The 14,932-nt window shown below is 37.1% G+C and overlaps 1 protein-coding gene across 1 annotated transcript; it reads right to left on the bottom strand.

The window, feature by feature from the left end:
* Positions 1-4,681: 4,681 nt before the first annotated feature.
* On the bottom strand, positions 4,682-10,822 carry LOC122060974 (DNA-dependent metalloprotease WSS1-like). The gene is given in 5 exon segments (XM_042624107.1): positions 4,682-5,055; positions 9,070-9,397; positions 10,077-10,272; positions 10,395-10,434; positions 10,437-10,822. Coding segments are annotated over 5 exon segments (699 nt in total). The 5' UTR covers positions 10,552-10,822; the 3' UTR covers positions 4,682-5,035.
* Positions 10,823-14,932: the final 4,110 nt, after the last annotated feature.

The following is a 14,932-nucleotide window of genomic DNA, read 5'->3' as shown; positions in this document are numbered from 1 at the left end:
TATGGTAAGCTTTAAGGCAGCTTACATGGAAGATTGAATGTATCTTCATCCATGCAAGTAGCTGAAGTTGGTAGGAAACACTTGAAGTTCAGTGTTATGCCAGAAAACCGATCGGTGGGTATCTCCGTCCTATACAAGTAGATCAAGTCAAGAGATTCCCGGAGCTTATTCCGGAAGGGTGCTCTCCGACGCTCAAATCAGTCTTCCTTTCAGCAGTAATGAGTAAGGGGTGACAAGAGAGAAGAATAATATGAGAGATAGTGAAGTGTTTGTACCTTAAGGGTCTTTTCCTATTTATAGTATAAGGCTCCTTTTAGACAATTAGTCACTTTCTTGGGTAAGGGAATGGTGGGGTCGTGCTTCTTCCTTGACCAATCTTGTTGCTTGAGCATGGGAGTCCTCCCTGAATGGGTTGCCCTCATTCGCACGTTTAGGAGAAGTTAAGGTTGAGGACGGGCTCGTCTTAAGCAAGTGATGGAGATTATGGGGACTCCATGATCTAGTGCGTTTTCCCATCTTCTAACAACTGTCTTCGGACGGTTCATATATTCGTCCTGCCGTATGTCGGCCTGCCAATGGTATGATGTTTTTTGGGTATATCATTCAATATCTTTACCATAACCTTGTCACCATCCTTGAACTTGAAGGCCACCTCTTTTCATCGGCTCATTTCTTTGCCTTTTCTATGTATGTTCTAGCTATATTGATCTGCTCTTGCCAATCCTTAATAAACTGATATGCTTTTCAACTTCTCCCTATGTATCTTTGTGCCACGGTGTGAGGTGACAATGGTTGCTATCACATTGCTAGCTCAAATCAAGTGTGACCTGATGCCTCACTTTGTTGTAAGTTATAAAAAACAGTGCCACATCAAGAAGTAGGACCCAATCGTTTTGATTTGCAATCACAAAATGCTATAGGTAACTCCTCTGGTAAGGCATTAACTCATTTTGTTTGGCCATCGGTTTGTGGATGAAAACTTGTGAAAAACAATGATCCCAATCACTAACGATCGAGAAACATCCTGTAAAACAATGGTCCCAATCACTAATGATCGAGATCTGTGTTTAAAGTGGGAGGGCCTGCAAAAGTAGGGTTTTGTAGAATGATGGTCATACAATGTTAGATTTGCACCAAATTTTAAAACAAGCTTTTATATTATGAATATATGTTATTTTCCAAGTTTAATCCCATTCTGAGAATGTTCAGGCACCCAAGCTCTAGGGGAAAAATGATTACTTCCCATAGAAAAACATTAAGAGCAATTTTGGGCCCAAATCACTAACGAAAAGGGGGGGGGATATTGGGGTTACAAAATCCAGTGTCTACAGAAGTCTGTTCATCAAAGCGATATAAATGATTTAAAATTTGTACTATAATATTGGATTGTATGTTGTCCTAGGTTATAGCCTAAAAGTTGTTCACAACTAGTGACAAAATTGGATATTCTATTCATATGGTTTTCATATTGTGTGTTCTCAAGAATGAAGATGACGAAACATAAGTGTGAGTATACATATTGTGTGTATATTGAATTACATCATTTGAGAATCTTAAATAGATACCTACCAATTTTATTAAGAACACGATTCTCCAAATTACAGTGGTTCTTAGACATGAGAGGTCATTATTGTTTTAGTGAATCCATATGGACTTTGATATACTAATAGCTAATATCTCTCAAATTATACGTTACTACTGGGTTCATGGAGTTTGCTTGCAAAAGAAAAAGATACTCAATAAGAAATTCACTTCTTGTATAAGATGAATATCAAGAGGGAGAATGTATGTCCCTGGTTGGATAAAATTCTGGTATCTAAAGCTACTGTATATGTCCATGGTTGGATGAAATTCTAGTATCTATAGCTGTTGGAACATAGATCCATGCCATGTTTTGGGAAAAACATCATCTATGGAGAGCTGGATTTCGGGTCAAAACCTACGTCTCCTTCCTCCCTCTTCTTTCTTCCTACTCTCTCTTCGATCCTCTCTTCAGGTCTCTTCCTCATTTATCCCTCCCATTCGTGTCCCATCTTTTTTTGTTTATCAGAAAACCATTCCCCCAAATGTGCATGAGAGAAAGAGAGAGAGAGGAAATTGAAGAACAAGGTGGAGAAGAGGATATTCTACTAATAGAAAGATAAACTACAGGAAGACAAAACCAAAATGGCCGCCAAAAGTACTTTTGAACTGAACCCTCATAATCTATTTTTATGTCAGTCAAACAAAAGGATTTTGTTATGAGCAAATCAATAGAAATTTCAATTTGCTGCACTACTAGTAGTGTCTCACTCCAAGTCCTTCAAAACCCTAACCACTTAAGCCAATACGACCTCTAGATTGGCAGAGTAGGGGATCCAACCATGGCAACCAACACTTGAAGCTCTGGATTGTAGAGGAGATGGGTATTAAAAGTGGTGAAGGAACATACCGAATGATCGAAGACCACATAGCCATTGTCTCCATTGACGAACAAGGGATCATTAGGATTTGCAGCCCACCGCTGGTGGGAGAAAGAAGAGGGAGGAGGAAGAAAGATGGAGCGGTGGTTTCACTCACCGCGTTTAAGAGCGAAGCATTAGAAGAGGGCTTTTGAGAGGGAAGGGAGACTTGGGTCTTGACCCGAAATCTAGAAAATGGAGACCCAATTAGGGAAACCGATCATTGCCATCAGATTGCGCTGAGCCACGTGTCAAGGTTCCAAGGGCTCTCCGTCAATCTCCGCCAACGATGCTCTCCACATACGTTGTTTTCCCATTGGGATTAGCTGGTGAGTGGAATCTGTGACAGAACCATTACTCGTGGTTTAAGGTACCAGGATTGGCCTCCGCTGATACAGTCTGATCCTGATTCAAATTGACCCGTATTATTTCAGATCGGACAGAAATAGCCCTGGTTTTCATTTTAAAAATAGATTTTTAATTTTTTATGCTTCGGCTGTATCAATCCATCAGTATGGAATCACCTGTGATATTGATGTTGATCCAATTCTTCTGAATCAAGCCAGTTATAATTGTGTAGAGATTAGGACTGTTAGGGTTTTTTTATACAAAGAGGATGATACCTGAGATTTGTATTTGTTTATGAACTCTCTCGGTGGATGGGTAATACCTAGATTAGCTATTTATGATACTATACAACTTTTGCCACCATATGTGCATATAATATTCATGGGATTAGCCGCTTTAATGGAATCTTTTATCCTGGTCAAAGGAGAAATTACCAAATGTCGAGCATTCCCTCAAGCTTGGCACCAATGATTTTTTTTTTATTTGTATTTAAGAAAAAAAAAAAAAAAGAAGGCAATGCCTTCGCCTTATGGAATAACAAGTAACAGTAGCATGGCACTTCGAGTTCGATAGAAGCAAATCTTTATTGTTTTTTCATAATATTAGCTTTGTATGAAAAACCTTAAACATAAGTAAAAGAATTCACTTTGTGAGGTGAAAATGGTATAAAATGTTTTTCTTGCTTAATGAAAAATCAATCTTTAATTCTCTCAAGTGCACGTAGGCATTTGTGTTAAACCACTTAGACCTTTCATATTGTGTTCATTTTTTGCTTCGTTTTTTCCTCATAGTTGCACATTCGTCCCCAACATAGTGGGACCATAGCTTGATGAGATAAGAAACTGTTATTTTAGTATTAAGAACTCCAGAAATGAAATAAGGACAAAAAAAATTCTCTACAAGATATTGATAACTTAATTTTAATGATTTGATCAGCTATTTGAAGGAGGTATAGAAAGTAATGATTGATAAACTCCAATTTTTAGAGGAGTCTCAAAGTTTTGCCCAAGAAAATTTTCATTTCTTGAATCACAAAAGTTAAAGTGGGCTTTGTTACCCTAAAAATTGATGTCTAAAGCTTACCATTCTCAATATGCTCATTCTTTACTTTATCCTTCCTAGTTTTGTTGCACATCTATTTTAACATCCTCATCTCCACAACACATAGTTTCTTAATATAACACTTTTTAGCCTGATAGTGCCAAATATCTGGATACGTATATCAATTTTAGCATCCTCATCTCCGCAGCACATTACTTCTTTATATAACACTTCTTAGCATGATGGTGCCAAATATATGGATATTAAATTTTTTGGTGGCATAAATTTAGTTGCATATCTTACAAGATATAGTGAAAAGATTAAAGCCAAATTATTTGGATGGAAAATAAACTAGCTATCCCTAGCAGGGAGAACAACTCTTATTAAATCAGTCCTTAAAATAGGAAAATTCATATCTTATCATGGGATGTTTTGTGCCAATCTAAATCTCAGGAAGGCCTTAGATTCTGGAATAGTGAGGTTCATAATATTGGATCACTGCTGAAGTTATGCTGGCATATTTTGAATAGTCCTTTTTGGTTCAACTCCTAAAGTATCTGCAGCTATGTATCTGTTAATTTCGGCAGATATAGAAAGATATTTAAAACCTTGGTTAACACATCAGACTAAAACTTCCCAAAGGTATAATTTTTATGGATCAATGATCTCCAAGGTCCAAAAAACCCAAAGACAATTTAAATACTAACACTGGGACCAAACAAGCAAGAATCTAATGCAGAAACGATCTGAAGAGGATATACAAGACTTCAATTCATAACAAAAAAGGCGATTTTGAGAAAATATTTCTTGCAAGTAAAATTTGTATGCAGTAAAAATAAATACAGTATTTCTTCACCCTAATATCCATGTCCAATCCAATGGGTCCATATTCATATTTCCATCCATGGCAACGACCAGATCTCAAATCATAAGTTATGATATTCATTGACAAGAGCAAAGGAGAAATTAGTTTAAAACATTTCCTATAGCCCCCCTCCCTCACAAAAAAATATACCATTTCCAGCTATCAGTCCCAGATGCCAACACTAGATGCAGGGAAGGACACTAGCGGCCCACTTGAATTCCTCCACTATTTATAAGCAGAGCATCTCTCTTCCTTGATATTGTTTCCAAGAGTGCAAAATTTGCAAGACCAGGTCTTGAACTTCACTGCAACATCTTTAGGCTTTTGGCTACCACAAACATCACATATCGGAGCTAATGGCTGCAGCAAACCCACCATCATAACCAATGAGATAGAATAAAAAATGACTTATAGTAAGGATGATATGTAGAATAAGAAATAGTAAATACTATGTTCAGGCTGAAGAGTAAATGATCAGTAGGGGAAATTGCTTTTTACAAGGAATGTGCAGAAATGAAGTTGCAAATTGGTAATATATTATATAACTATCAAGTTCCAATGAGATGTATTCGAACTAGTTCTGTATTGCTCAAATGGTATAAACATTCTAATTGAAGATTGTTCCCTGCCAAATGCTAATAAATTAAATAAACTTTTGGAACCTCCAACAACATTCCTTACAAGCAGAAGACACAAATACTGTCGACCCAGACTTCTAATTGATAGCCTATATCCTCAATAACTTACCTTTCAAAGACTACTAATGACCATTTTATACAGCTATTTCACATTCTCATAGCTTTTGAAGAAAGTATTAATATGGTTCTTTGATATATATCCATTGGATTGAAGTGGCTTTCACTTTGACTAGGTTGGCTAAATGCATCAATCATCCAACTAATCAAAGGAAAAACTTTTTGCTTTCAATTTTCCACTTTCCTTTTTATTCTTTTGTATGTTGGGAAACAAAAATCTCTTCTCCATTAAAATGAGTTCAACTAATTTCTTTACTTTTATAATGCAAATTGCAAGAGCAAAAGACATTGAGAGATGAACTGTAACCAATCAGGAAAGGTTATGCCCTCCATCAATGTTGTCAGCACTGACTGTCATAGGGTGTGCTTATCAGGCTTTGACCAAAAAAATAACAAAGGTTAACTAATTTTGTAAATCTATATCAACTTAGCAAATTCTACCTTCCTAATCTTGATCAATTTTCCATGTCTCTGTGACAAAGCTTTAGCAATTAATGTGGCATGAGATCTACAAATGTTCTTAAACCTATCTTGCATTAGTTTAATAAATTCTATTCCCTAAAGTTGATCATATTTCCATTCCAATGTGTCAAGTCTAAGAAGTTAATCCAGCTCAGGATTAAACTACAGCACAAAGTCCAAGGTTGCCCAATATTGACAAATCATGGATTTGATCTACCATAGGTCCTAAAGCCAAAATAGCCCATAACATTTTGCAAAGAAAGAAGTGTCGTTTTCATGGTTTAAACAGTTTCTTCATGTTAGTCTAAACACATCAGACAAGGTATAAAAATTTTGAAAAGACAGTTTAGATCACCTCTTCCTTATGTCTCCATTCTTTTCAAGGTAAAAACCACATAAAAGGAAATTTTAGGATAAAATTATTATTAAAATAATATATATATTGGAAATTTTTCCCTTTACCTGTTGTCTACCTGGAAGGAAATGAAACCTAAATCGTTCCAGTTAAAAAAACTGAACAGGAAATCCATTACCCCTTTACAATGTGAGAAATTAGTATGATAAGTTGGTTAGAATCACCAAATGTTAAAATGATTGGTTGTTTACAGTAGAAAGTTTTTACATTGAGCAACATGACATAAAGAGGGTCAAAATTTCTAAAAATATTTCCCTTCTATGAGAAACAGTAGCTAAGGAGCTTTAGATTCTTATCAAGGAGCATCTTATAGATTTTCCCCCCTTTATATAAACGAATAAGCATCTTATCAGTAGTTCTTGACCTACCATTTGGGAGTTGAATGACATTCAAGCCAAAAGACAAAATTATATTTAAGGATTAAGCAGAGAATACACAAGGGAGCTAAAGGCCAAAGTGCCAGACAAAAGAATATATAGTTCTGGAAGGATGGAGAGAATAAATGGCAAAGATGTACACCAAGGTTTGATTGACTCACAAATGCACAACTTGTGCACCCTTTGTTTTTTTTGGATAAGTGATACAATGTGGACAGTTAATTATGCTTTTGAATGAAAGATTCAAAAGTAGGTGCAGAAACTTGATCTGTTGTAAGACACTTTTTTGTGACTTAAATCAGTTAGTTAATCTGAAGGATTGCCAAGGAAAAATATATTCTAAACACTATGGTGGAGGCCCTGTTAGGAGATGAGAAGAACTGAGATGTGACACAGAGTTGCAGAGCGGAGAGGGAAGAAGATCTCACACACTTTTGGACAGCACTCACAAATATTTTACTATTTTATTCTTCACATCCGAATTCTAGTTGCACACATAGTATCTAATAAACAAACCCAGCAAGAAAAAGAAACCTACTCTAATTTAGAAACTTAAATTTATTAGAAAACTAAATTATAATAGTTATCTCCTACTTAAGCTTAAAAAAAAATAATACTGCATGTTAATCCCAAAATAGAAATAAATAAAATTCCTAAAAGATCTTATTAGCCAAAGACTCAAATTGGACCCGGTTCATTTCTGTCAGGATACCCAAATGGGTTTGAATTGGTCCAAGGTTGTCAACCTGTGTCACACTAGTTTCATAGCTAGATGTTTTAAATATCATCCATTATGGAGTAACTAACAAAGTTAAGAAAAAATAATAATAATAAAAATAAAGAAATAAAAAATTCTTCAAAGTTTTTTTATGAAAATTTTAAATAGTTATATTGCAAGAATAAGAATTTAACAATACACATTTCTACTCAATACACATTCTAGAAAATCCATCTCATCAACAAATTGAATAAGTTAAAGAAAAAAATCCACGATATTAAGTTTGCGGGACTCACTAGATTGAACAGAGTGCATGTTCCACACTCCCAACTAACTCTATCCTCAGTATCATCTGTTTCAGCATGATTAAGCAAAGATCTTGAAGTTTAGGTGATGCAGATTCTTCACCAAATTAGGCTTGTTTTATTAGGAATAAGCCTAGGGTTAGGTTCCATACATGTTGGGCCTTTAATCCTATGTGTTTTAAGTATAATAGACCACTTTTATGGGTCTAAAAGAGGGGTTCTAAGGTTGCATATGAGATTCACTGATTTGTTTCCTTTTTCATTAGTTTCCTTTTTAGATGGGGAAATTTAGTTTCTAATTTTCAGTCATAAGTTAGATTCTAAATCCAGTTGTTTTATTTCCTAGTTTACTTTTCCAGATTAGTAACTAGATGTTAGTAATCTTTATTTCAGTTTTTTAGTAACTTTGAAGTTACTAAATTATAATCACCCCCCATCATTATAAATAAAGGAAAGGGGTCTCACTTTGAGATCACAATTTATATTTGATAGAAAAAAAAACTCTTGTTTGCTATTGTCGCTAGTTTCCATGGCTGCTCCTTGTGTTTGATCAAGGCCTAGGGACTGGTGTTTGATCCAGTCAACACTCTGCGGTGAGAAGTCTGAGTGGATCTTCATATTTTCTAGTTTTCTTATTGTTTTTAATATCATTCAGCCAATCAGGTAAGTGCTCTAATCTATCTACAAAATTTCTGGGTTAAGGTTCTCTGTTTTCTCTGTTGTTAGCCTATCAGTTTTGGGAGTTCTGGCCATCCGATGGCCTTATAATTCTGGTCGAAGGTTAGTCTTACTCAGAAGGGGATTCTATCCATTTTTTAGGCTAATCAGGCCACTGATTCAGTTGATGTGGACTATTCCCTAGTTTTGGCCAATTATGAATTCTGCCCAGATTTGAATTCTGGTTTCTATTTTGTTTTATTGAAATCTATTGACTATATAACCTAGTCTTTGGCCTCTTAAGTTTGGGGATTACGACAGTATTTCCTTAGCTATTTGTTCATTATAGTGTTCCTGCAACTATTGGTTTCAACTGCCAGAATTCTACTCTATTATATCAATTTAATATTAGTCTGCTGTGGATTATTGTGGAGGTTATGTGGTTGTTCTTTGGTTTAAACTTTTCTGCAGTTTAGGACTTGTTTGGTTTATCAAATCTAGTCCTACATTATGAGGCTTCCACAGTTAAATCCACAGAACTAGATTCTAGCCTCAGATCAGAAGAATGGATATATGACTCATTATCTGACAAATGACTTTTCTTCTAAGGTTTCAACTCATAATCGTGTGGTTCAGAACAATTTGAATTTTCGAATCTTTTGGTAGATGGACCCAAGCAAGCAACCTTTTTGTAATTCATTGGAGTTACTTTCTTCTTCACCTAACATTCCAAAAGATCCACACCACAAATCATCCTGCATTCTCCTTTCGGCAGCCATGGCAGTAGCCTGTATTGGAATAAGTGCAACCATAATATTACTGTCACCACCAAGGCGCTTGGGTCCAGATGGTAGTAGAGATCCAAGGTGCAGTCGGTTTTCTACAGTAGTCAATGTAGTTTGGCTAAGAGATGACAAAGAGGGTTGACGAGAAGAACCACCCAAACGTTTCCCTCGAAGATCAAAGCCCTCACTTGTGCCAGTTATTCCCTTGGAGATAAGATACTCACATTCCTGCAGAAGAGCATGAGCTTTGGATAAAATTCTTCTAAAGCAAAGAAGCCAAAGAATCAAATGAATGGATTGTGTCATGATACACATACGCAAAAAATAACCTAGATATAAACATATGTTAGACTATAAAGGCTCCAATTGTTTCAACAGAAAATAGTTTGCAGTAATTGTTAAAAAAAAAAAAAAAAAAAAAAAAAAAAAAAAAAAAAAAAAGTGGCAAGGAAATGCAAAATAGAGTTTATGAATACAGATTGGGTTTTCAAGAAATATGTCCAACTGATAGAGCCCTGAGGGAAATTTTCTAGCAGATAATGAAAATGCATCGGTATTAACATGCTATCTCTAACAAGCATTTGCTCAACAGATTTTTTTGTTTACTAGCAAATATCACAAAATAATATTATTTTCAGAACAATAATGAATTCAAGCAGAACTTGCGAAAACCTCTGGCTAGAGTTACAACTTCCAAGTAATTACTGGTTTAATAGTCAAAACCACACACTTGATATTTTTATTCTTAAGACATATAACATATTGATGAAGGAGATACATGGAGGAGACTCTTTTAAAACCATAACTAGAATATCTACATACAAGTCTACCTTGAGAGCTTTGCAATTTCCTTCTGATAAGCTATTGGGAATTATGGCATCTATATGAGAAGTGAAAAAAGACGAACCTTTCGGAGTTCATCCCACAGCTTGTAGAAGTTGGCATTGTGAGGGCCATGGGCATTATGGCATAGCTTATGAAGCATCGTTTCAAGAACCTGATGGTAGGGGTAAAATTCCGATTCTCTATTTGGCCTTTGCAATCTGAGCATAACCTGCACGCCTCTTCCCACATGCAACCCTAGAAGAGACTGATTGTTTGGACTGCATTTTTAATTATATCTTATTTTTTTTCAAATTTCCTTTAGAATACTAATCAAAGAGGAAAAAAGAGATGTAATACAGAATTTATCTGCAAAACTATAAAGAAGAAGAAGGAGAATTACCAAAACTCGGAAAGAAGTTTAACTCTCCATTTATTTTTCGCATGATGGGTTCAACCTGGCTAGCTATTTTCTGAAGAATCTCCCATGCTTCATCTTCTCTGCTCCTTTTGATGAGGGTTTTGATTTCCCAAACCTTGTTAAGATCGCCACGATTCATCCATCCTTATCAGAGCACCGAAGAACAAATAACACTCTTTCCTCTATCAAATCAGATGAGTTTCTTCCTATAATCAAAATTTCAAAAAAATGACCCCCTTCGTGAATTGATTCAATCTCAAAATTTTATGGATTAGCCATAGCTCTCTACCCCCTTTTCATGCCAATTTGATGATCGTGGAAACACAATTTTTTTCAATTTTTGGGGGTCGGAGTCGTCGGACACAAGAAAAAAGATCAAAGGGGAAGCACCCCTACGAAAAGTACAACAGATGAGCAGGGCTGCGTTTGGCACTATACAATATTAAAAGGGAGAGGGATAGGTATGTCGTCGATATCAAGTATGCTAGTGGATAACACCAATAGGATCACATGATGGAGTATCATTCAAGAAGGATATGAGGGTCATTTCAGAAAAAGGAAAGAGAGAGATAGACTCAATGGGTGCTAGCATACTTGACATCGGCGGCATACCCAACCTTTTCCTATATTAAAAAAATGGGATTTATCCAAAAAAAAAAAATTCATCAAAAAAAATATTAAAAAATGGAAAAGGGACACTATCTAGTCGCATGCCCCTATGGGATTCGGGATTTAGGTCCTCTGTAGCCTAATAAGGTGCCTGACGTGTATCCAATGTCTAGAAACGCCTTAGGCTACATGCCTGAACGTTTCTGACTGTTGGATGCACACTAGACGTCCTGTTGCACCATAGAGGAGCATGACCTCTGGATTCAGATCTCTCAACCCAGGTAGTGCGGGGGTGCATCACAGATCATATAGCACATCACTCGAAGTCAACACCTGGCGCTGACAACATTGGATGTCCTTATGCAAGATGCCACACGGAGAGTCTGCTACATGAAAAACATTGGAATTTTCTTATATAATTCTTTTTCATTTATTGAACAAGGTTTATAGATCTAGATTCTTACTGTCTTTGCCCAAACTCTCAAAGCTCCATCTCTATGGTTTTTAGATCCACTTGCCACCTCCACTACCCATAACAAACCTCATAGAAAAATTGAGGTGAGTGAAATGCCTTTTCCATTCTTTTTTATTTGTAGGGCTCGATCTTGGAAACGATCCAAAATGATGTTTTGCGCATAAACCTTTCTGCTAGGGGATCGATTTTCCCTATTTTTTCTATTAGTAAGGATGTGTTTGGTTGGTAAGAAAATGTAAGAAAAGAAAAAAAAATAGAAAGAGACATTATCAATTGTTTCATCATCTTTTAGGGAAATTTACATTCACCTCCCCTCGTGTTTGCCCTTATTACATCCACCCCCCTAGCGTTTCGTTTATTACAAATAAACCCACCTAACCGAACACCGTGAGAAGCTTGTTACTTTTAAAATAGAAAAGACTTAATTACCCTTTTACATACTTGAACTAAAACAACCAATAGTAAATACCAATTTTACCCTTTTTTTCTATTTGTAAACCTAAGATCCCCAAACTGCTTAGGGTTTTCTACCGTACCTTGTCCAGCAAAAGTGAAGAGAGAACTTTCCTTCTTACTGCTCCTCTGCATCCTCTGCTTCACCGGCATCGACACGTCTACCACCAAATACATGACCAAAGTTGAAAACAATGTCTTTCGAGTAATAATTGTGTCACACCCCACTTCTAGTAGACCCAACTTACTATTAGGAATACCGGTGGTGTGAGTAAGACACATACCTGTCTTACAACCTATCAGGATCTCTAATCGTAGTATCTTAACATTTCACAATTTCACATCACAAACCAACTAAAAGCAACGGAATCCGACTATAATAGCGAAATCATCAATAAAATGGGGAAATATCTAATGATAATATAATATCAATAACTGAGTTATTATGTTACAATCATCCAAGACTTATAAACATAAATCTCAAAATATACCATCCACAGTCTATATCAAATGTATCAAAATATGATGTACATCTCATGGTGCGACGTAAGCATAGTGATGGTAAGCACAGTCCTAATCGTGCTCCTCCATTTCTGGTATCCACCAGTCGCTCATATAGTACTCCGACCCAGAGGATACTGGGTCACACGCCATCGGCACCACAGTATCATCATCTAAAAAGGGGTGTATACATGGGGTGAGTTTTTCAACTCGCTCAGTGAGGGGTGGGTTCAAGCACATCCAAGCAAAACAATCGCAATAATAATTTATACTGTATGATAACAGAAATTAAACACATATTCCATGATGCTCGTGATGCAATGCATTTATTTTATTATCCACCTAATAATACAATTAAGTCTAGTAAATGCTATTACAACACATTAGGCTGTATCCCTCGTTTTGGAACCGCCATCGACTACACAGGGATACAAACCCTAGCAGTGAATAGAAGCCTGCTAAACCCCGTATGCGTCCATGGGTCACCCAGCAAACCCCTGATAACCCCCTCTTGGCTGTTACGACACCGGTACCAATCATCGGCCACACCTGATAAATTTTCACCTCCGACAACAATCACATCATACCACAGGTGTGGCATTCTGAAAAGGCACATCGAACATACCACAATGGGTTATCCAACACCTTAACCCCTGTTGGCAATGGTTCGTAGCATAGGGAGTGATGCCTAACCACATATATGCTACATGCCTTCATAATGATACAGTTAGTATGAATTACACAACACTAGTAGCACCTCAGCCACAAAATGTAATCCATCTCTAAATACAGTTCTGAGGTACATGATACTAGGAACACATAGGCCTCAAGGTGTAACCCGTAACCGTTTACCTAATCTAGCATGTATACAACAATTGAATATGGACTACGTAATACCGGTACCAATCATCGGCCACGAAGCGTATCCATTTCCAAATACAGTCCCGGAGTACACGATACTAGTAACACATCGGCTACAAAGTGTAATCTACGACCACAACTATAATGTATATATTCAATGCATGAATAGAACATACATATGGCAATCATGGCACCGGTAGCACCTCAGCCACGTCGGATTCTGTCTCATACATACAACAACCACGTGGCGATCACAATATCGGTACCACCTCAACCACACCAGATCCCGCCATATATATCCACAATGTTTCATCTTAATTCAATAAAAAATGTAACATGTGATAGCATACTATCATCATTTGAGAAATTAATAATCATGTATAATCCTACACATGTGAGCAGTTCTAAAATAATAAAACAATCCCAAAAATAAAGTAACCATCTCTCACCTTGTTTATACTCGTGTGTGTTAGGGTTTAAGTAAAGCCACCGATCGATCAAGTCGATTCTGACTTCAGGGAATGAGCACCTCACTATCCTAGACACAAAGGCAATCGTACATCAATATGTGTCGAAAACACCAGGAGGGACCCATATAGGTCACCCCCAAAGGGTACAAATAAGGTCCATCAGTGACAGTAATGTCACTGGAAACACCCACTGGAAACAGACACTTTCCACCAAAAATATCAATGTTGTTTCCGGTGGAGGTGGCAGAGAGCTCCTAAGGCTCAGGCAGTCACTAGAAACAGCCCTAGTGCTTTCGGTGGCTTGTTTCCGGTGGCAGTACAGCAACTGTCCACACAAATTAGGGTTTTTCGTGGAGTTTGAGGGGGATGTTCCTAGCATCATTCTAAGCTAATAAAATCCTAATTCCATCGATCTGTTTGGGAGACACGTTGATTGAATGATCAAAACCCTAGTTGGTCATTTGGCCAATCTTGTTATCGGAGCTCGTCGGACTCAGTTTGAGCTTGGCAATGGCACCAAAGATATGAAATACACATTCCCTGAGCTCAACATGGTTTGAGCACCAAGATTCCATCAAAACCTAGCTTAATCTAGGTCAAAATGAAGAGAGAGAATAGTAAAAGAGATTGTACTTACCTCTAGCACAGATTCCGACAACTAAGCGACAGCCAGCACCAAGGTAAGCCCCTCCCCCTTTTCTACCTCTTCCTTCCTCTCCTCTTTCTCTCCTCTCCTACGTTGAGCACAAGTGAGAAATGAGGAAATGAAATCCTCATTTCTAACTTATCAGTTAAGTTGGGCCTTAGGGCCTGTTTGGTTGAACCCTATTCGGTCTAATCGGGTTAAACCAATTTGCAGAACACAAGGACCCGATTACTTAGTCCATAAGGTGTTCATACCAAGAGGAAAGTGTGGGGGAGGATTTGGGATCATCTGGGTCTGTCTACGATGTAAGTGGCAAGACCTACGGGCATCAGAACCCTGATAATAGCCTGTTTGGTCACCAAAAACAGTCACCAGATTCAGGCTCAGGCTGTTTCCGGTGGTTTATTTCCAGTGGTCAAGACAACAGACTATCTTGACTTCTTGCTATCTACTAGCTGGCCTCACACAGGTAGTTGCCCTCGTCTGTGCTTATAGTCTTCCGGCA

The sequence above is a fragment of the Macadamia integrifolia genome, chromosome 14, assembly GCF_013358625.1.
Source record: "Macadamia integrifolia cultivar HAES 741 chromosome 14, SCU_Mint_v3, whole genome shotgun sequence".
NCBI lineage: Eukaryota > Viridiplantae > Streptophyta > Magnoliopsida > Proteales > Proteaceae > Macadamia > Macadamia integrifolia.
Note: the sequence above shows the minus strand (reverse complement) of the source record. Positions and strands in the feature narration are given on the sequence as shown.